The sequence below is a fragment of the Melanaphis sacchari genome, unplaced genomic scaffold (genome assembly GCF_002803265.2).
Source record: "Melanaphis sacchari strain LSU unplaced genomic scaffold, SCAv2.0 Contig24_pilon_pilon, whole genome shotgun sequence".
Classification (NCBI taxonomy): Eukaryota; Metazoa; Arthropoda; class Insecta; order Hemiptera; family Aphididae; genus Melanaphis; species Melanaphis sacchari.
This window is the reverse complement of record NW_020271125.1, coordinates 2545952-2569890: the sequence shown is the minus strand read 5'-3', so window position 1 is coordinate 2569890 and position 23939 is coordinate 2545952. Positions and strand designations below refer to the sequence as shown.

Below are 23939 nucleotides of genomic sequence, written 5' to 3'. Positions count from 1 at the left end.
TATTTTTATATTTAGTATAGTTCTGTACGAAGGTTATTTATTATCTCTTTGGATTAAAACATTCCTTTGGTTTATTTAATTAAACGTTGTTCAGTTGCTTTCCAACAATTACAAAATTCATCAGTTACATACTGAGTTTCTTAATGTAAAACAAATATAACAATATTAGTTGTTATAATACGATAAATATTGTGTAGATACTTAAAGGATTTTAAACACAGTATTTACTTATAAATTTAAGTGTATTCGCACAACCTTTATTTATATTCTTTTTACTGAAGTAAAACATATTAAATATTGTAGCCTGTAGGCCATTTACTCGTTTAATTATCAAACATAAGTGATATTTTTAGTTACCAGGTATGGGAATAAAATATGAATATAATATCGACGTTATTATGTATTACCACAATCGTTTATTAAAATAATACTTCTAACCTTCAAGTTATATTATTATTTTAAATCATGTTATCGTAAAATAACCTTACAATATGCTTGCAAATAACTCGTTAAATTTTTTCGCACATTCAATGTTCATATTGATTTTTACGTGATGGCTATTTTTCATTTCAATTAATAAAGTCAATAAATATATACATTTTTAATATATTAAATTAAACACTAAAACTATATTGTTAACTTAATTATAATTTGAGTAATTTTAAAATAAAATTAAAAACACAGAAACTGATTTAACTTTAACATAAATTACGTCTTTAACAATGTAACTTGACGGTTGAATTTCTTTTACACAATGAAATAATAACCATGTAAAAATACTTAACATTCTTATACACATCTTGAATACAACTAATATAATCTAAAGTACATCTTCATGTTAAAAAAAAAAAATAAATCAAAATCAGAAGTAATTTCATTTACTTCCTATTTCAAAAAATAATGTTTGTTTATTTTACAAGATAATCATAATGGTTATATATATAACTAAACTTTTAAGTGAAATAAATTGATGACTTTAGTAGTTATATCATATTGTATTAAGCTAAGAAAAGTATAAAAAAAGAAACCACTAAAATAAATGAAGGTTTTACCTAATATAGATTTATAATCAATAAAAACGTGTTTTATAATTTAGGGCAATCAGCAAATGGTTAAGGCAATTATATAATAGAATAATATGTATGTATTACTTAGAGAGTATTATAATTAAATCAAAACAAGCAAGGACGCTCTAAGTAATTATTAATGTGTTTTTTTTTTCAAATAAAATTTAATGTCTGAATTATAATTTAAAAATATGGTTATAATTACTTATATTTCTTATCTTATATGAACACAAAAAGCATACATACTAACGTACACAAGTAGAAAATGAAATGGGTAGAAGAAATTGTAAAAAGAAGTTTTGTCTATTGACCTACATTATCATTGTTCTGTTTTGTATTAATTTTAACCATACACATTTTAGTGAATAGTGATTTCTCGGAAAATATTACCGTGAAGTTGTCATTTAAACGAGATGCATTTAACTAAGCATAATTTAATATTGTAAACTTATATTCAAAATCATTAATGTCTAATTAGTATATTGATGGCTATGAAAAATTAATTTAATAAAACATAGATTCTGAAATATAGAATAAAATGTTAGTTTTTGTATATTTTAATACATAATATTATCTTGATAGCATTAAAATATATAAAATTCACGTATAAATATCATAAACATAACATTTAGAGTAACACAAGTTAAATTCTAGTCAGTAACCACAAAAATATACAGAAATAGAAAAATCTAGCATTTTTGTTGACATTTTTTAGATAAGACGATATTTTCATATGCTGATTGATAATGTATTCGATTACATTTATGAATGATTACGTCAGTTCTGAATAGCCTACGAAGGTCAATTTATAGTGATTTAGGACTATTACAACTACTTAACGATACTTTTTTTTTTATAAGCATGTAGGACATGTAGGTATATTAATATTATACATAACATCGTATTATAAACATTGTACAATCATTAATAGTTACGGTACGTGTATTATATTTATTTTAAACACTAGAAATATATACATATATGTACATAACATAATATAATCTACTATAATATATTTGTTTGAGAAAGTTAGCATAAAACACTGACAAATATTATATTAAGATAAAAATCATTTTTAAATAAATTTGTTATATCTTTCATGATTTCTACATGATTAACTTCACGATATACACATTCATAGAACTAATGAGTCAATTTCCGTTACTATTTTACCTACTAGAACCTTATATAATAGACTTAAATGAATAATATAAATGATCATATCATAGTTGTGATAGTACTATTTCTAACAATTTTTGACGAATACAGTTTGAACTCGAGATAAAGCTATTTTAAATTTTTTTTACTATAATTAAACCTTTATAATTGTTATCACAAAAAGTCTATCTAAACCTTGTACATAGAAAACTTAAGAAAAAACAAATTTCCACTCATAATGATTCTGCATAGAACGCGCTTAGATCCTGTCGTACCTACATATTATATTGACGAGAATTTATAAAAATAAATTAAACGTGTAATTTAAAATATTATATCCTTTATTGGTAGAGTATAATATTATTTATGATGGATCGTCGATGTCCAATTCAATATAAATATATTAGATTGTAATCATATTATCATACGAATAGCCATATAATGAAACTAACAAAAACATTTTCTTAACACAAATCATAGAGGTAAACGATTAGATAAAAAATGAAATCTAATATTTTATCCCTTTTAAAATAAGAAGAAAAAAATTGACAGTAAAAATGATAAAATATACGGTTTTTCTGCATGGGTTTTTGCGAAATAATACACTCAAATCTGATAAATACGATAAATATTACATAATCTTTAAAATGTGCTTTTATATATAAATACATTTTTTTTCTATGTGAACTCCATGTTAACAAATCGCCCACATTTTTCACCGATAAAAGCTGCATATACTCAGTTAATTTATTATATATTATGTAAAAGTATACAATCCGGACTTGGGTGGTGACAGATTTTTATTAAATTTAATAAAGATAAACGTTTTAACATTAGTCAACTTTCTAGTAGTGCAATTTTTGTTGACATTATTTCGAAGATGAATTGGATCTTAAAAATAAAATATAATATACAAAATGTACTAAATCAATATATCATGAAATAACTTATAAAAATAAAAATAACCGACTAAATATTTGGGAGAAAATAAATGGCGAAGTTTATCACATAAAACTTCATAATAGATTAATATGTAATATACAATAATATCATGTTATTTACTTAATTTCATTATCCTCCTTCCTAAAAAACTAAATTGTTAAGGTTTCAGTTTCGTTATCTTTTTTACCCTTTCACTTACGTTCACTTTTTTTCAGCCGTTTAGTCTTATATCATCTTCCGTTATCGAATGATGTGTAGGTATAATATAATAGTTCAGTAAAATTAACGAATACTATTATCCATGACTAGGGTATTTACTTTAAACCTCAAAATTTGGTCAAATTATTGATTTTATAAAATTAATTGATCGAATTATACAAGTATTTTTCAATTATACTATTGTACAAATAGAAATATATTTGACAAATAATTTTCTTTGGTGTTTCTAATGTTAACTTAAAATACACAATATTTTAAAGAAAAAATGTACAATGATAAGTGATAAGAATAAAATAAATATTCAAGTCACAATTTATAGGTCACAACAGTTTTTACGAGATCTGACCTTCAGAAGTGTGGTAACTAGTAACTATCAAAACAAAGACCTATTTTTAAGATTAACCTATTGTTCATATATAACTATTAATTTTTTTCTCAAAAGCCTACACAGATCTAATAATACTTTTACAATAAGCAAACAATTGAATTATTTATTGGAAGATTCTAAGTTTAGTTTATTTTATTGTTTACTTATATGCATTATACGTATATGATAAAGATACTAATAATTAATTGTGCTATTGAATACCGAAGTAAATCAAAGCGTTATTAATTATATTATATAGTACTATACGTATTTTAAGTATAATTTAATCGAGATCTATTATTCGATGGTTGTGTATAAAATAAAAATCTAAAATAATAAATGCCGAAACTGATAAGAAAAGTCTAAAATTTGTATTTTTGTTTAATTATTATATTTCATGATGACAGAAAATTCCATATATGAATTATGTAGGATTTTATTATTGTTGACGAATGTTTATATATTACGAATGACCTTGACACGGATTAGCTGTCAATCAGCTTCCGGTGATGGCTATAATAAATAGTAATAAATAGTTGGATTTATTTTGTGTTTTAACGATATTTTGATGGTCCAATTAACATTAAGCCTATTGGTATGTTTTAGACGCATCACGTTTCACTGTATGCATAATAGGCTCATTATATTACGTCGCTATGGTTTGCCAAAATAATAAATTAATGGAATGATATTACTATGTATGCGAATGAAAGTCGTAGATGACTGAATAGTTTCGTGTGACGGCGAACGTCAAGAGTTGATAGAATATTAATATTATGTTGTATAAATAAAACATTGGATTATTTATGTTATGGAATAATATTATGTACCTATAGTATACACGAGTATTATTAATAATTATAGAAGGAGAGAAAAAAAAAAATTGAAAAAACAACATTGAGCCGTAGAATTTCTAGTGTAGGCAAATTTATATGACGACATGTATTGCTAATTATCTAGATGCGTAGTGTATTTTTTTTCCGTTTCCGGAACTCCGATCATCGCGTTCGTTCGGCGCTCATAAAACGCAAACGGTAAAAAAAACTGACGTCAAAAAACAAAATCGTTAACAATTTTTTTGCCATACATTATACACGCAATTGCCGCGAGTGTGTGAGCTAGTGACGTATTTCATACGTACGTAAGAATCGCACGACGCATTATTATTATTATTATTATTATTAATGTAAATCGCCGTGTTCGGCACACGGTAAAAAAACACACAGTATTAATAAAAAGTGATCAGATCTCACGGCCGACACCCCGAAACCAGCTTTCCCGATGGTCGGCGCGCATGCAGGCAACGGCGACGGCATCAGTGGCGGTGGGAGCGCTCGTCGTCCGTGGCGTAACAAACCGGTATTCGCGATGGTTGTCCCCCTTTGACAGCCACTGGCTATACTCGCACGGCCGCCGCCGCCGCTACCGTCGATTTCTTCTTCGGTTGCGTAACCAAATGGTTAGGTTATGGACGCTGTACGGTTGTAACTTGTAACATAACGTGTGAAACGGAAAGAAATAAAAAACGATTTTCACGTAAAAAACCACGACTGCTGCTGGTAGACCAGCAACTATATCACACGGTTAGCAAAGCCGTACTGCTGGACAGATTGAATAATAATAATAATAATAATAATAATAATATCGTGATGTTTGTGTAAGCGCTGCGATGTCGCGAAGATCCCGAGCCCTGTGGCCGTTGTAGTGCGACGTTAATAATAATTGGCTAAGGAATACACGTCGTTTAGGCTGTCGGACGCTGGAGACCGACTGCCGAGCTCGCACAAAAAACGAACTCGAGCTGCGCCTCCCTACACACAATAATATGATATCGTGGGTGTAGTGCCGAATCGGACAGAACGTCACTTCCTACTCGGCCAGTCGCAGCGCTAACAGCGCGTAGACTTGAACGATCGCGGCGCGTACGGTTTCGACGCGAAAAGCGATGTTGCGCTGCAAAGGCGCCTTTACGACGCGCTATCCGAACGGTACGCCTAAGACGAGTAGACCCGTCGCTTTCGTACTATTTGTGACCGGACGCACTACAACGCTGGGGACCTCTGTCGCAGAGGATCGACGGGTCGCAGACGGAGTGGTGACGATGTCTCGCGTGTAAGTAAATACTCACGTGAGGCTCGAGCTCCAGCTGAACATCTTCCGTATCTTATCCTTGTCGTCCATGTCGTCGTCGTCGTATTCGTCGTGTGGTGAACCTTGGCGACTCGCGCGTCAAACACAAATTATTATCTTACGCGGACGGTAAAGAGACGCGAAGAGAGTGAAATAAAAAATATGAAAAAAAAAAATATTAAAAAAAAAAAAAAAGGAGAAAAACCGATTGTCGCGATTGCTTTCAAACGTGTCGCGTGCAGACGCGTTTCCGACGTTTCTGATTTCTTATACGTCTTATTATTGTTTCACGTATCGACGCGAACGCACACTGAATTCATGCTCACACTGCACGAGTCAACGACGCGACGGTAGTGAAACGTTTGTGTGCAGACTTGGTCACCACCACCACCACCACCACCGCCGCCGCCGCCGCCGCCGATGACCACAGGTGGCAGCGGGTTGGTGCCGGAAGAATAATATATTTTCAACAGCTATATAGCAATAAGAGGCGCTACGAGTTTGGCGAACGTATTATTCGCGCGCGTAATAATATCTAACCACACGCTCGCGATCGTACGTGTGTGTGTGTGTGTGTGTGTGTGTGTGTGTGTGTGTGTGTGCGCGTGTGTGTGCGTATCGGTTACGGTGGGTCGCGAGCGCGCTCGTTTTCACTCTTCGTGGTGGGACCGTCCGTCCGTCGTCGGGTACGTGTGCGCGCGCGCGTTCGCCCGAGAAGGTCGACCGGGCGTACACCGGTTCGTGTGCGCGACATTCCTGCTACGACGCTCGGCGATGGTCCTACATAATAATAATAATAATAATAATAATAATAATAATAATGGTAATGGTAATAAATAATAATAATGTAACGCGCGTTCGCTTTTTTTTTATTATTCTTATTTTGATTTATTTATATATATATATATATTTTTTTTTTCATTTCGTTCTTTCTCTTTTATCGCGAACGACTTAATCGCCGAAGTCGTAACATCCGATATCCGGAGCTGTACGCGCGCGTTAGAATGTCCTAACGCGCCGCCGCGTACATCTACCGACACCGGTTGTCTAATACGTCGTCGTGTCGTATTATGGAATATGTGGTTCCGTCTCGACGCGGTCTCCGGACGGTTACCACGCGGGTTGGGTTAACGATGTCACGACAAATAGACACGAGTTTGATATTATAGTAATGATTACAGTACACTCTCCTCGTTGCTGTTGTCACATTGCACGTTAAAAACAACAAAAATGTCGTTACAGCTGGTCCCGAGGTCCGGTAATAAAATATTAGGTACAGAGAATCGAAAAACGCGAAGGTGCTCACAATACACTGCAGGTAGGTGTGTTCTACTTAAACGCTACGGTACGTTTTTACAGCGGTGGGCTTTTGTGTTGGCGCGTAGTCGTACTGCTGTGATACAAATCACGCAGATTATTAGCAATGTTTTGCACAATTTTACGATACGTGAATATTTCATCGTAAAACAGATAAAATTCATAACCTTACAAAATATATTCACCTTGTTTATCAAAACGTTAATATTTTAATACACATTATTATCTACACGACTTCGAGATTTTTAGAGTTGTCTACACACTGGGCATGCGAGTATGCGACAAGACAGACCTTCAACAGTATACCTTTAAACTTCATTTCGACAGTAGTACCTAAGTTAACGTCAGATTATTGCAGAAAATATCGCGAACCTTCCACCGATCAAAAATCATAAATATTAGGTACATACTACTCTGATACGACGATGAGTTTCTGCTGTGCGACATTTACTTATTTGGTACCTAACGGCTAATATAACGGCTAATACGTGCTGAACTCGCCAATTACATTTCACTTGAGGAAAAATAAAATTATATCGACCGGCGACAATAATCATTCTACTAAACCCTCAACGTTAAAGGTTTTAATAATAAGTTCCTATAACTACACTCGTATTCACATCGATCAATAATATTTATCACTATACTTAAATTTCCAAGACATTATCATTCAGAATAAATCGTTTCATATTATCGATCATAACCAAATCAAATCTATACATACGCAAATAGGTATAAAAAAAAGTTTTAAAAAATGTGATAAGTAGTTTGTTTATAGCTTCACTTTACATCGGAACAGGATGACGGTGAATTAAAAATTTGATCTTGACGATTTAATCATATTCATGACCGTCGAAAAACCTACTTTAAGCGGAACTCTTTGAATGTCAAGTAACTGGTAAAAATATGTGGTACGTACATTTTTAATATATCTGATTTTACAAATATGCGTTTAAAGATATTAATAAAATATAATAATGAGATGTATAAATTTGAAACAAAAGTGTATGCAGTACATTTAACTATTTAAGTAACTGAAAATGTTTATTACATCTTTCTTTTTAAAACACTTTCTTCCGTTACTTAGAATTCATTAGAGAACTAAACGCTTTTAATAATACATTTAAAATATTAATATTGTAGTTTTATTGAATTTTTCACACAATAAATAAATCGAAATTATACATCAGGTAATACTGTGTAAAGGTTTAATTGTAATAATTACTTTTTACAAAATATACAGATAATAATTTAAGTTGTATTTATATTATTATATAAAAATAAAATATCATGATGCCAGTGATTGTACACATGTAAATTTTACTATGATATTTTTATCTACGTAGTCAATTATTTTTAAATCAATTGGATTTCATTAAAAATTATTTGAGATAAACAAAAAAATGTAAAATGACTCAATTAACTTATTGTATTTCATTACAATTTAAATTTATTCAAATATAATTGTCAAATTGTTCTTAATATTTGCATCAGTGCAGTCATGAATCATAAGAATAATATTATTGTAACCGGTGCATTAAACTTGTATTGAAACATTTGTATAACATTAAACATTATTTATTTATTTTTTTAGTTTAAGGGTATAATATAGTACTGAATTATTTTTCAGTGCTTCAAACTTTTCTTGCAGTAATATTATATATCAAAGCAAATGTGGGATTAAAAATATTACAGATATATAATATGCCTGCAATTCACTTATTTTGATATTGTTGAATTAAATGCATGATATGTACTTACTATGCGTATTAAAAACTGCTGTGCTCACACTATACTTAATTTATATAAGAAAAATACAGAATAAACGAAAAACTTGTATTACTTCATGTTTGAAACATTTTACGAATAAACAATATTTAAATTGTAACATAAATAAAATCACAATCCACTATAATATAGTAAAATAAATATTATATTTGGCTAGTAAGAATTTTTTAATGCATGACAGTGTGCCGACTTAACTAATTTTATACATTAATTTGTTCACGTGTAATAAGTTAATTCTTATCGTAATATTTATAGTAATAATAATAATAATGATAATAATAAGAATGATAATAATAATAATCATAATAATAATAATAATAATAATAATAATAATAATAATGATAATGATAGGTTGATAATTATTATTAATGTAGCAATAGTGAACACTGTATTCTGTCTTTTCAATGATTGTTTTTAGATAAACTCCCAAAGGCTATAATTGACCTATTGGTTGGATCTATTTACATAAAATGTATACGATTTAATTTGGTAATTTGTTTAAACTCAAAGAAATTATTTGTTATATAAGCACATTATAGTTTGATAAAGTCTACAGAATCAAGTCACTGAATGATAATTAATGATCGAGCTTGCGTGACGATTTAACAGTTTCATAATTTGCTCACGAAAAATATGTTTGTTATTTTTATATGAACTCTTCCGATTTAACAAATCATACGTCAAGGACAGTGTGGGATTTTAACCATTAAATTATTTTTTCTTACGTGTTCGTTATCAATTACGATAATGATTATCAAAGTATGCACGTATGAGTAGTACTAATCACTAGAGCTATTAAAGTCGAGAAAGCCTGATATTCTACAGCTCACAATAGTTAGTGTTGCAGTGATTGGATTTAAGTATCAGTGCTCTGAGGTAACTTCCGTAACAACTCTTCTAAATTTATTGCTAATAAAAATAAACTGTAAATTTAACTTTTCATTATTATAATATAACATTATTAATATATTAAATATAATTTCGGTTACTAACACACAATATGAGAATACAAATTAAATGTACGCTTGTATTTTCTTGAAAATTGTTCAACATAATCATTTTTTATTATAATATTACTAATAAACCACTGTGTCAATTTAAGGTTATTTAGTAATTAAAGATTTAAGTTTATATTCGTATTATTTATCAGATTTATTGTAAGGTAGATATTTCATTCATTCAATTTTCAATTTTACAACATTTATATCTTTGTCTTATTGTGTGGTTTTTTACATTTCTATTATTTCGAGAGTAGGTAAAATAATAATTTACAGTACATAATCTCTTAACGAATTGGTTTAAAAAAAATCTAACAATTACTGATAGTTTTATACTTAAAGAAAATAAAATATGACGTAGAGCAGATGTATATTTATAAATAAACGACACCGTCATACACAGGTATTTCATTTAGTTATAACTTGTAACACAGAGAAGTAAAACAACTAAAATAGTTTTACTCGAATTTAAGTCAATACATATTTTACAGGTTATAAATGTACAATACCTACATTGAAATAAAAAAAAAAAAAAAAAAAAAATGTTTTCAATACTCATACTGATGTTTACTATGACACTACCACGAAGATATTACAAAAATTACTAGTGGACTTAAATATTAGTGGTTGAATAAGCCTTGATTATTACGGTTCAACTTTTTCTTCTATTGTCCCTATACAGATATAATATAGGCCAATAATATTATCATTAATTAACTGCTGAAGTGCCTCTATGGGTTTATGAAAGTTTTTTCTTTAACATTAAAATAGGTTAATTACGCATTTACTCTTCTTTCAGACTAATAACTCAGCCACTGATTAGCGACGGTCATATTATATACATATTTCACATAGTGTCTATGGATAATGCGTTAAATGCGTTTTGTTATTTCACACTTTTGTATAAAATTATCATATTCTGAAAAACAACAGTTTTATACAAACAAATGCGCAATGTTCGATGCACCTACTTATTAAGAAAATTCAATGTCACTTGATATACAGCTAAGTAAAACAATTATTGTACTCGTAGATATATTATTATATTAGTTTATATAGACCACAATATTATGAATATAAGTTTTATAATTTAAATTAAATTTTTAAAATGTTAATAAGATATCATCTAAAAAGTCATATTTGAATAATTGACAAGGTGTCATACATAAACTTTCTTTGGTTGCTTTCAAAAAGCTTCTGTAATCTTTGCATGTTCTCTAGTTGTTTGATTCTTCTTCTTAGGCTATAACTTATGTTCCTCTTATAAGCATCCGCTTTCGACTGACAAAAGTTTTTACTGTAATCCATAACGATTTCCTAACCTTGATTATTCAATGTAACCATTCCTTATTATTTTATCACTGAATGTGGTTCCATTGTACTCTAATTCCAGTAAATTCATAGTTAATATAATTTTTATTTTATGATGGCTTAATATTTAAAACACAAATAATTATAAAACTAAAGTCTCGGGATACTTATAATCTAACTCTATTCAATAGAACCATCATTTAAACTTAATATTTATTTAAAAATTATCAATTTATTTTAAAAGTAATTTTATTAAAGAAGCAAACACAAGAAAATAAAATTTAAATAACATAACAATGATTTACGTAAGTTTGCGTTTTGTCAGATTTTATGTTGATTGAGATTTGATACTGCGGTATTATATACTATTTATGATATAATTTAAAGAATATATAGCTAACAATTTCAACTTGATTAACCTGCCTCCGGCCAATCAGAGAAATATAATGACGGTTTTGTTGTAGTTCAAAAATGAAGAATGATTTAAGTTAAATAATGCTCAATGCAGCCAGAGAAAATTTAATATGTATATATATATATATAATTATAAAACCAGACTAATAATGTTACTTAATCAGGTCTTATTGGTCTTAAAGACATTTTGAAAAAAACTTAAGCTTTCTTTAAAGTTTTTAATGAAAACCAAGTATTACAACATGAACTACAATCCAATTGGAAATAAATCACAGTTAGCTAAAAATGATTTATGTATTTTTTTAAATGACAATAACTATGCAAGTAACATATATTGTTAATTTTCTAATAAAAAAAAAAAAAAATGGTAATAACTATTGTACCTAAAAAGGGAAACTAATTGCAAAAAAAAGAGATATAATTGATTTTTTTAATTTATCTTTATTGTATTTATCTATTATACATAATATAATATAATGACTTTTATATTTGAAAGAATTATTTTTACATTAAAATTAGCTACCATTGTTTCCTGCGTGTAAACATTAAATTATTGTTTTAAATAAGTATTTTTTAAAACAAGTAGAGCTCTCAAATTTTAATCACTTCAATATATTTTTCTACTTGAATTGTAATATTTATGAGATCGTAGGTAAACGTTGTATTTTTATTGCATTTTTAATATTAAATTAAATAATTTTTTTTTAATTTTAAATGACCATAAGATCTGTTACATAAGCAAATACAGTTTTTATTGCGATTAAAGTTGTTATTGGTGAAATAAACCCAATTTAAATTGTATGATTAAAGAATACAAATTAAAATTAGGTAATTTAATGACAAAAGTGCAATCATACTCTACAAATTACAGTATTAAAATAAAATAATCAATTTAAATTCGATGAAAATTGATAAATATAGTAAACGTGACTGTTTCGAAGACTGACTAAAGTCTTAAAAAAAAATAATTGTTTCAATGATGATTATTTATTTTTATGACAGCAAAAATAGAAAAACATTTTGTATTCTGACAAAGTGTAAATATATGATATATTATATACATCATATTTTTAATTTTTAAACAAGACAATTTAAATTTAAAAGTTAACACTATAATAATGTTGTGTAAAATATGAGTAAACATTAAAAACAAACAATATTTTATTCTTAAAATAATTACTTAAATCCAATTTTTCTTGCAAATTAACTACTGCAATAAAATAAATAAATATAAAAAGGTACTACAATATCTTAATCCCGAATTTATTGCAATAAGAAGCTTAAATGGCGAAGTTCAACTATAAGATTATACATGAACAACCTAATCATTATACAAGATGTTTAATAAAAAATAGATAAATAAATAAAACTTTATATTATTTGTAATCATATTGTATTTTTTAGTTAATTAGACTCGTTATATTATTATTAATACACAAAACTAAAATTAATTTATGTCAGCTATTTAAATTTCTGATAATTGGATAATATTTTTATGAGCAAATGCTTAAGTATTGAAATTTCATATAACCGTATTATGGGTAATATTGTATTTATTTATATTTTATAACTATAAAATAAAAATTCTGGAAAAATTACTCTACTTTATAGTAGGTTTTAAGTGTACCTATATCATTGAGTAGGTCACTATTTGTTGTTATTATTTAAAAATAAAGTTTTTAGAACGTATTGAACTATTTTTATCATCCCAAAAAGAGATGATACACTCAAGAATTTATTGTTTTCAAAAAAATGCTCATCATTTAAAATACTTATTTAAAATTTTAAAAAGCTGCTGGTAAATGTAATTATTTATGATATGACTTATTTTTATTAATATTTTTACATTAGAAGAAATATTAAATATGCACAGAGATAATTAATAATAATTAAATAACAAAAATGATTCTCATAAAATTGTAACAATTATATTATTGCATATTGATTTATCATAAATTATTATCAATGTTTCGATAATATAATATGTAAATATAAATCTATAAGAATTAAGCGAATAATATGCGTATAAATGAAAGTATATACGGAAGGTGCGTATATGATGGTGAAAGTATGCTCGACGAATTTTTTTTTTTTCAAGATATATTTATTTGAAACACAAGTCATAAAATAAAATAGCATCTCTATTATTTTATAATATCAATATTTTTATGTGAAATAAACAGAAAAAATATAATATGCATTTAGAGTAATTAATTTTAGTTTTTCTATTCAATGGTATATACGTATAACTATGTATAGTGTTAATATGAATTACAAAATTATTACTCAAATGTTCTGATGAAACAGTAATTCAATACAACTATAATAGGTATTCTACTTTTTTTTAACCCTTATCATATAAATATACCTACATAATTAACTACTTCAAATATCAAATTATACTCAAGTCTAAAATTTTAATAATTAGTCTAACACATTTAATAATATTTAACAAAAATGAAATTATTTTTCGCCGACCATTATTATATCTATATCAAAATAGAACAGTCACAAAATAAATAATACATTTAATTATATCAATTGGTCGAAAAGACAATTATTTTAATATTTGAAATTATTAGTATATAACTCAACATCTAAAAGCTTATATATATATATATATTATATTACTATAGATTACTTAATAAATTTATTTATCTAGACGTACAAATGCTCATAAGTCATGATAAATAAGTGCAAACTAAGATGGCATCAAAAATGGACAACCCACTTCACTAAAATTAAATCAAATAAAACATAATATTGACAAATGGATATTTCCTATCGAAATCCCTTGAAAATTTGAAGTAATCCTAACCAGACTCAGAATTGACTACACTATAATTTCCCACAGTTACTTAATGGCGAAGGAAGATCCTCCAATATGCTCAGCCTGAGGAGCTCAAGTCGCCGTAAAATATATACTCCAAAAATACAAAAATATATCTTAGAACTATCTCCAATTTCTCTGAATCAATAGTTGAAATATTACACAATAATCCTCAATCAATCGCCAACATCATCAAATTCATCATCGGCGCTTAACTATAAACCAAAATATAAAAATACTGTTTATAAAACGTATAATCGAATTATCTTAATGTAAACTTATGTATAACTCTTATGCACTCAATGGTCCAATGCTACCGAGAATTTTCTTTTAATGAAAAAAAATTATTTATCATAACGCGTGAGTTTAAATTTAATAAACCATATTATATCATTATAACTTAAAATACTGTTATAGGTACTAAGTAGGTGTAATAGGTATTTATAATTATAAACAGTAATTGTATTGTTTTATTATAAAAAATAAATTATTTCTTTATTATATTTAGTCTATGTAATTTTCTTCATCAATGCCAATCTCGATTTTTCTTTGATTACTTTTATCCTTATGACTAAGGTATCTTAAATAAAATGAAACATATCACTTTTATCAAGTGTTCAGTTTTTTTTTTTTTTTTTATTATTTGGTAAATAAAAATTTAATTTAATATAGACAAAATATTAATTTTCTCACTATATATTTACACGATTAAAAATACTTCTAATTAATATAAACTAAATTTAAATAAATTGAAAATTGAAAATTCTACGAATAAGATACAACAGTTTTGAATAAGATTTGATTTTATTCTTTTAAAATATTTGACGAATCATCAATTTGGAAAAATAAAATATATCAGCGCCAGATAGTGAATTGATATGATTTTTAAAACATTAAATCAATGTTTAAAATATGCTGAAAATAAATTATATACATCTTCTCTGAATTATATAGTTTGTAGGTTATTTTTTAATAACCATGATTATTAAATACGCGCATGGAAATAACAATCATAATATTTAGAAGATTGAGGTAAGTGATGATATAATAAGAATTAATAATAATATGAAATAATAAAAATTAATTTTGTTTGACGTTTTGGTTATACTATCAAAATAATTTATAAGAAACATTAATTAAGAATAATATTTACGAGTAGACAATTCCTATTTTAGAAAATATTAAAAACATAATATTTTTTTTGCCAAATAAAATATGACTATAAAATATTTGTTAAATATTATGGTTCATTAATTATTATGGTTTATTTATAATTGTGTAAAGGTAAGCTATTTAACATTCAATTCGACAGTGATTAAATAATCACAATTCGCAGACTGAGCGGTATTTTTAATATCATAAATTGTCTACCTATCTAAAATTTGTAATTTTTAAATTCTTACCATAATATTTATAGTTTTGTTCTACGTAATATAGCTTATGGTATAGTCTATCTCATTATTGTTATTTTAACATTTCTTAGATATTAGTTTTGATTTAATACACTATATAAATTATATTATGTTATATGATTTTATTTGAGTTGTTGACTTATTAAGTACCTATATAAGTTAAATCAAGTTTAATTTTTAAATCAATTATCATGCCACACACATGTATTAGTTATTCAATTGATATAACATAAATTCCATAATACTATAGATATATAGACGATAATAAGCTAGAGTAACCATTCGTCCAGGATATGAGTCCAATCATGTCAAATGTGACACGTGATATGTGATATGTGAATGTACATTCAAGTAAATCGTGTTTCGAAGACGTTCTTTTGAAATGGTGTTGTTACATATTTTGAATAGTATTATAAAAATTACTGAAATTCAACTCGAGTAAAACAGATTTTATTATTTTTAATCAATAGTAAAGTAATTATTACTAATTGTACACGAATCTAAATTATGTTATAAAGTACAATTATTACGCAATAAATGGTTAAGATAAAGTAAACAATGGTCAAGTTGAACTTTGTTGTCTCAGATTCTATAAAATGTTATCTGATAACTTTATAGACCATAGTTAACATTTTTATAAGAAAAATAAACAAATGATAATGTAAGCATGTAAAATTATTAATTTGATAGTATGTATATAATATATATATATATATATATAGATGCAGCATAGGTGATAAAATACATCGCTTAATGTAGTATAGATTATAGCATTTGTCAAACAAAAGTTTAACCAATATATCACGGAATTCATTATGATTTTATTGGTTTAAACACTTTTATTCAAACTTCTATGGTAATATTTTATAATTTCTAAAAATCGCGCTTGTATAATATTATATAGGTAATTTTTATAAGTTAACCATAAATTAATACAACAATCAATGAATATCGTTAAAGGTTTAAAATATCGTTATTAAGAATTAACAATGATAAAAAATTAAAATTAAAAGTGTACATGAATTCCGTTTATGTTTATTGCATTTCTTAGTCCATGCAAGACAGCAGATAAAAATATAAATGAATAAACATATATTAATGAAAAATAAAAGTCAAAATATTAATATAACATATCTATTGTCGTCAATATCTGAGTCAGTTGTACATTGTGTACACTATTAAATATTATCCCAATGATGATATAAACAGTCTTCTTTGCATTCAAATAATCAATATAATAATATCTGACGATTTAAAAATACTGAAGTGATTATAAAAGTATTTAGAATTGCTCATAGTAAAAGTAGAAAAAATCTCCGATTAGATCCAATAAAAAGTTTTTGTCAATTATAAATTATATTTCATTTATATGCCTAATCGAAACACGTCAAGAAATACATTTTTTTTAAATTGATTCGTAAAAATAGCAAAGTTGAAAATTATAGAAACCTAGAAATTAAAAAATTAGTGATTTGAAGATTCTAGATATTTCACTAATTTTAGGTAGTACATAATATTTGTAAACTTTACTTTATCAATAATTGTTTTTCTAATTTTTTATCATCTAAGCTATGATTTAATATCAAGAGTATCATAATATAATAATAATAATAATATACTTTTACAATTTTTTATACTGAAATACTATGTTCTTCATAATAATAAAAGTTACATATTACATTTTATATATTATAAAACAGTAGTTAAATATATCACTGATCTTTAGTCTAAATAACTATAATGTAAAAATTATTGAGATTCACATTTAGGTTCAAGAATTAAATTCTGTGCATATGCCACTATATTTACACAATATCAATAATATATTTATCATCATATAATCTGTGCATTAATATTCTTCAATCAAATAAACAATATATTCATTGAATATTGTGATTATTTATTGTTCGTGGATTCAATTTATTGTATTATAATAATGAAAGCTAAAAAAAAAAAAAAAGCCATTAAATTTAAGGTCTAATCAAAGTAGTCTTTGATGCAAACTGAATATGATATATTATGACGTGTCCGTGACACTTTCTATTGCACTTTTTGCACCAAGGTATTATTATTACCTATTACTATTTTTAATCTAATCGATATGTAATTGCTTTATAATAAAAGTGGTGATATTTTTTATTTTCGATAATGAAAATATTTATTTCTTTAAATTATACAATCATAAATTTAATTCTCTTGTAGGTATATATTTTTTTTGTGCACTTTAGTCAATATAAAATTCACGTATTAAAACGAAATCTGATTTTCCTAAATAAATTATAATGAGAAAAACTCGATTCAGAAAATTAATTCACGAACATTTGTTGATATCCTTAAAAATATGTTTTGTAAGTAGTTTAAATAGCTGTGTATTAGTTCCAGAAAAATTTCTAATATGATATTAATAAACACAATGAGTGTAATTTGTATTATACCACGTAGTAAAAAAAATTGCACAACAACATATCATTAATATTCTCTTAACGTTATTATCACTCTGCAGTTGAGGTTTCCGGGATATAATAGTAGGTAATACATTATAATATGGGATATGCCGACAATAATGTTGACGCATTTTCATCATTATTGTGTCATCTAAAATTATTTGTAAATATTTAATTTGCAAATGATATGACTATAAATTAATTTAAACTTCTAAATAAACTCTGAGTTAAAAAATTTTGATGATTGAAAAAGAATATACTCAAATAAAATTAAAAGGTTTTAAAAATATGTATTTTAAATAATTTATTATTTTTAAGTATTTAATTTTATTGACATATTACATTATAATCACCAAAGATAATTGTAAAAACACTATCACAATTAAATTGTGTTTAAAATTCGATTAAATTTATTTTATATGTTCATTGCAATTATATCTTAGTACCAAACTTATTTTAATACTATAAAATATTAACAGTTTTAATAATAATTTTATTGTGCTATAAAATGACGTTGAACTATCATCAATTTTAAAAACAATGACCAGCATATTTTGTATGACAATTGAAAATTACTCAAAATTATTAATTTACTGTTTTTTATTTTATATATTTCCTTAAGATTAAACTGTAGATACTTTAATTATATATATATATATATATATTCATCAAAAGGAACATGCAATATTGTATTTTACGATGTATTTTTTGAAATAAAATATTCGTTGAAAAATAATTATTATGGTAAACACCTTTACAAACAAATAGTTATGTTTATATAAATAATCAACTGCTTAAAAAGCATAATTTAATTTATAGATATTCAATACTTCTCTTGAATTCTTGACTAGCTGACTATGACATAATATCTTTATTATATAGGTACATAAATACATAAGCAATTTCTCAACATATTTGTCACCATCAGTAACTCTATTTTCTTATTAAGGTTTTTAATAATTTGTTATTTTTAAAAATGTATTAAGTATTATAAAAGCCACAATTGTTATAATTTTTTAACTAATATTTTTATTTTCAGGTTTAAGAATTAAAATTGTATATTATTGTTTTATAAAAATCTAAGATTCAGTAGTTGTAGATAGTATTTTTAAATATTAAAAAAACTTTAAACAAGAACTTTAATTTTATATTCAAATAGTGATATACATTTTTAAGTTCAGGCAGGGTGTTGATTAAGTCGTATATAATATGATTTAAATTAATTATATTATTAAAAAAAAAATGTAAAACATAAGAATTAAAATGGCTGTGTATTAATAAGTTATAAAGTTAAAGTTAGTTAAACAGTAAGTTAGGCATTGGTAGAAACGTGAAGGTACGTCGTTCTACAATTATCAATAGAAGACCGGTTTGTTAAAAGATTATATAACTAAATGTCCTTACTTTTTCATTTTATTTGTCAATTAAATTATTATATAGATATAAATAAAACGAAATGTTTTTCTCTTTGTTGGTAAATAGTATATATATATATATGAAAATTGAAACTCCTAATAGCTGTCATTTACTTCAAACTGAACTTTATATCTTAATTTATGTAGTTTAAAAACTTGGTGTTCAACTTAATATTAACAATCGCCGTGTTATATCTTTTTCTAGATGATACGTTAGCATCTCTTACTCTTCCTCGTTCAATGACATTCCTTTAAAAAGTATTTTTCAATCTAAAAATCTGGGAATTCACTTAACTCAAACATTAGCTCCGATAAATATATAATATATAAACATTGCAGTTATTATAGCTCTTAAAGTTCTTGACTTCATTGCACGTATTTTGAAGACATTCAGTTACTCAGTTTATTTTTGTACCTTTTATTTCGTGTTAATTCGCTCAATCCTAGAGTGCAATGTGATATTTTGGGATTCTAACCTTACCAAAGTTCAATTATAACTTAATTTGTAATTGCAGGTATATTCTAAAAACTAAGCACATACATATACAAGGCATGTTGAATACTCCCCTCACTTTCTTTACATCATCATAAATCGAACAACCAATTTATGACTTGTCTTATAAATATGGCTTCCTTGTACAAACCTAATCTTCTAGCTACAATTAACTACATATGTGCATCACCTACTTCATTACTATCTTTTAGTAATTATATGTTCCTTTTACCTTATTTTTTTTTCTCATTGTACTTCCTATGGTAATAACTTATAAACAATCATAATCATTCTATTCATTAAATGCTTCATTCAATAGATAATTCATGAATAATATAATGTTAATTTACTTTATATTTTAATAAAAATGTCTATACAATTATATGATTTATCATTTGTAATTGAATTAAGGCGATAATATTTAAATAAATAAACAAATAAAAGTTTCTAAAGTTGTCTTATAACTAGTCCTAAATGACGTGTCAATTTTTCAATACTTAAAATAATTAATAAAACACAAAAGGACACAAAAATAATGATATTATATGCAACTAAATTATTGTAAATAAAAATACAAATTTAACCTGGAATTTTGAAGTCCTGATAACCGCTCTAAAAGCAAACGATGAAATAAAGACACTGTGAATAGAAATTATCTTAACTATTAACACTTATCGCTAACACTGCAGTATATCAACTAATTAATAACTAATTTAATATTACATGTGTTGGCCGTTTTTATGTTCCCACCCTACTCGTTTTACTAGGTACTTAATTATCATGATAAAAAATGTCTCATCGGCAAAGACATTGACGTAGCTGTCAACCAACATATTTTTTATATCATTAAATCATGATTCATGATAAACACATAACCTATATACTACATGATACGTTAGGCATTATACATTAAGTCTAAATTTCGGAAATTATTAAAGATAAGGTTATGGTGGCAATTTTATGAAATAAAAATGAAATGATTAGAAAACAATTTTATTTAAAGCAATAAAAAAGTGATATTTACAACTAATAGTGTTATTGTTTATTGTTAACTTTAATCTTTACAATTGCTATCAAAATAATATGAAATCTACATTATAATGTTTCAATGTCAACAGTTTTTAATTCCATTGCATAGTACTAAGACATATAATTTGTAGTAATTACTGTTTCTGTAGATTTTAAATATTTAGAAATTATATAATATTGTGTTGATTAAATTGCATATATTTTTGGCAATATAATATTATAATTTATATTTTCAAGAAGTAAATATTATGTTGAATAGAAAGTTTATCTTATTATGAGTTCAATGTAATTAGTTTATAAAAAAAAATATGAATTAGACATTTAGACATTTCATCACCAATTGCAATCGTGTAAAACTGTAAACACTTTAAATACTTTCGTATATGAAACGAAAAACAACTATAAATTATAATAGCATGCTTATAAAATTATAAATATGGATGTAAATTTAATACATTTTGCATACCTATTGATTAACTTAGAACAGTAATCATAATTACCAAGATTAAAATCCAGTTCAAATCAAAAGCATTCTAAATATTATACAAAATTTTATTCTGCCTATTTCATATAAAATCATTATAATAATATATTTAGATTTTATTATATTTTCATATTAACTCTGTAGAGCTTGCATTAATAATTAGTTTCAAATATATAAGAACAATACATCACAAAACTATACAGAGGATAGACAAGTGACTATTGTAGTAATGAATCACCTCTGAATTTGCTCTTGATTTTTTCTATTTTATACACTTTAATATATAAATAAATTTACTTTAGAGTCTGAGTGAAACGATTCTTGTATTAACTTTACAATAATTTAAATGTATGTGTAAATGATAATTAATCGATAAAATGCTTCGATTTTTAACTTTGAGGATGGTTATGGATAGCAAACTTCATCTAGTTTGTACCTTAAAGAGATAAAAGTTATATTAACCTACCACAACAATAAAAGTAAAATAAATTACTTTAATAGAAAAACCTAAAAACAAACTATGAAATATACTCAGTGATATAAACTGACAGAATGTCAACACTCAGAATCATCTTTTATGTACAACGATGTATTGAATTTAAATTGTACACACCCATGCAATGTTCTTTTCGACATCTTGTGCACAACAGAGCGCTACCACTTGCCTTCCTTTTTTAATATAAATTTTATTTCATGTATCATTGCATTATGTATGCTTACAATTTAATTACAGTTAAAAGTATATTTTTGTTAATCAATGATATACATTCAATGTAATATAAATATTTATTTAAGTTCATTATCATACTAATTAAATAGTCTAAGTACCTAAACAATACCAATACATTAACATTATAGACCTATATAAAGTAAAGTTAATATTAAGTAAAGCTGTTGAACCTTATTTTTTTTAATATGTACTTGCATATTAACATATTGTCAAAATAGATCTTATATTGGATATGAGTAAATATTTTTCTAATTTAATTAGTATTTATCTATTTACTATGGAACTAAAATTTCTATTAGGTAAATAATACATTTTATCAACATTTGTAGGGCTCTAAATTCAATTCACGGTTTTGCTTATATTTTTTTATATTATTATGAATATATTATATTTTATAAATGTAAGTTTATTATTTGTTAAACATTTAACAAATGATAATATATAATTATATATAAATATAGAATTATAGATGTTGCTTTAAAAAGGATATCTATGTAATAATTATTAATTTACAATGTATTTCAAATTTGAATACATTTTTACGTATAAAAATAAAATACTGTTCGTTGGTAAACGCACAATTTGAAAACAAGTGGACCTATTGAGCTTAGTTTTTTTTTTTTTTAATGTTAATAATAGTTTAATTAATGAAATATAGAAAAACAATTTACGAAAATATGAAAAATTCAAAAAAAAAAACAAATTTTTTTTTTTTATATATGACCATATTTATGTATTTCCCGAAACTTAGCGTATATTAAAAATTCAAAAATGTTACAACAATACTTATAAGTTATAACCCACTCTCAAAACATGGCTTACTGGGTCAGCTAGTATGTTTATAAATATAATAATCAAATAAATTAAACACGTTATATAATTTAATTTTTAATTAAATAAAATTTTTATAAATAACATCAGTAAAATACAACGGATTTTTTAAATTAATTAACTATTGATTTAATAACGCAATTAATGTGTAACGTTTGATATGTCATTGAAAATGTTTGGAAACTTCATTACAGAATTTAAATATGTGACTATAATAGATATATATATTTATAGGTATGTATTTTTTTTAAATGTTACATAAATAAATTATTAATAATTACTTATTATGACTAATATTCGATATAATCATAGTTTATCAATATCAATAATAAAAAAAAAAACATACACATTTTTTTTTAAAATTAAAATTATCAAACATTAAATCTATAAAATGGTTTTTGCAATAAGTATGTAGATTGTATGTTGAAATTGAATACAATATATACATATAGCTTAATAAAAATTCGCAATTATTATTGTACCTGACATATATATATAGCAAATAAGTAAATCCTAGTTTAGTAAATTTTTAAAATTGTATAGTAATAAATAAATACTAT

At 25.4% G+C, this 23939-nt stretch overlaps 1 protein-coding gene across 2 annotated transcripts in view; it reads right to left on the bottom strand.

Annotated features, from left to right (window-relative positions):
* Window positions 1–20945, bottom strand: part of LOC112595074 (ABC transporter G family member 20) — a 58380-nt gene extending 37435 nt beyond the window's left edge. The window contains exon 1 of one of the 2 annotated variants that reach the window (XM_025340167.1): window positions 20890–20945. Coding sequence is in view for 1 of the 2 variants with exons in the window: in XM_025340165.1 (XP_025195950.1) it covers window positions 5882–5934 (53 nt within the window). In the remaining variant the exon portion in view is untranslated. Of the gene's footprint in view, window positions 1–5881; window positions 6250–20889 lie in introns of those variants that run through there. The other variant, XM_025340165.1, reaches the window with a different exon arrangement.
* Window positions 20946–23939: the final 2994 nt, after the last annotated feature.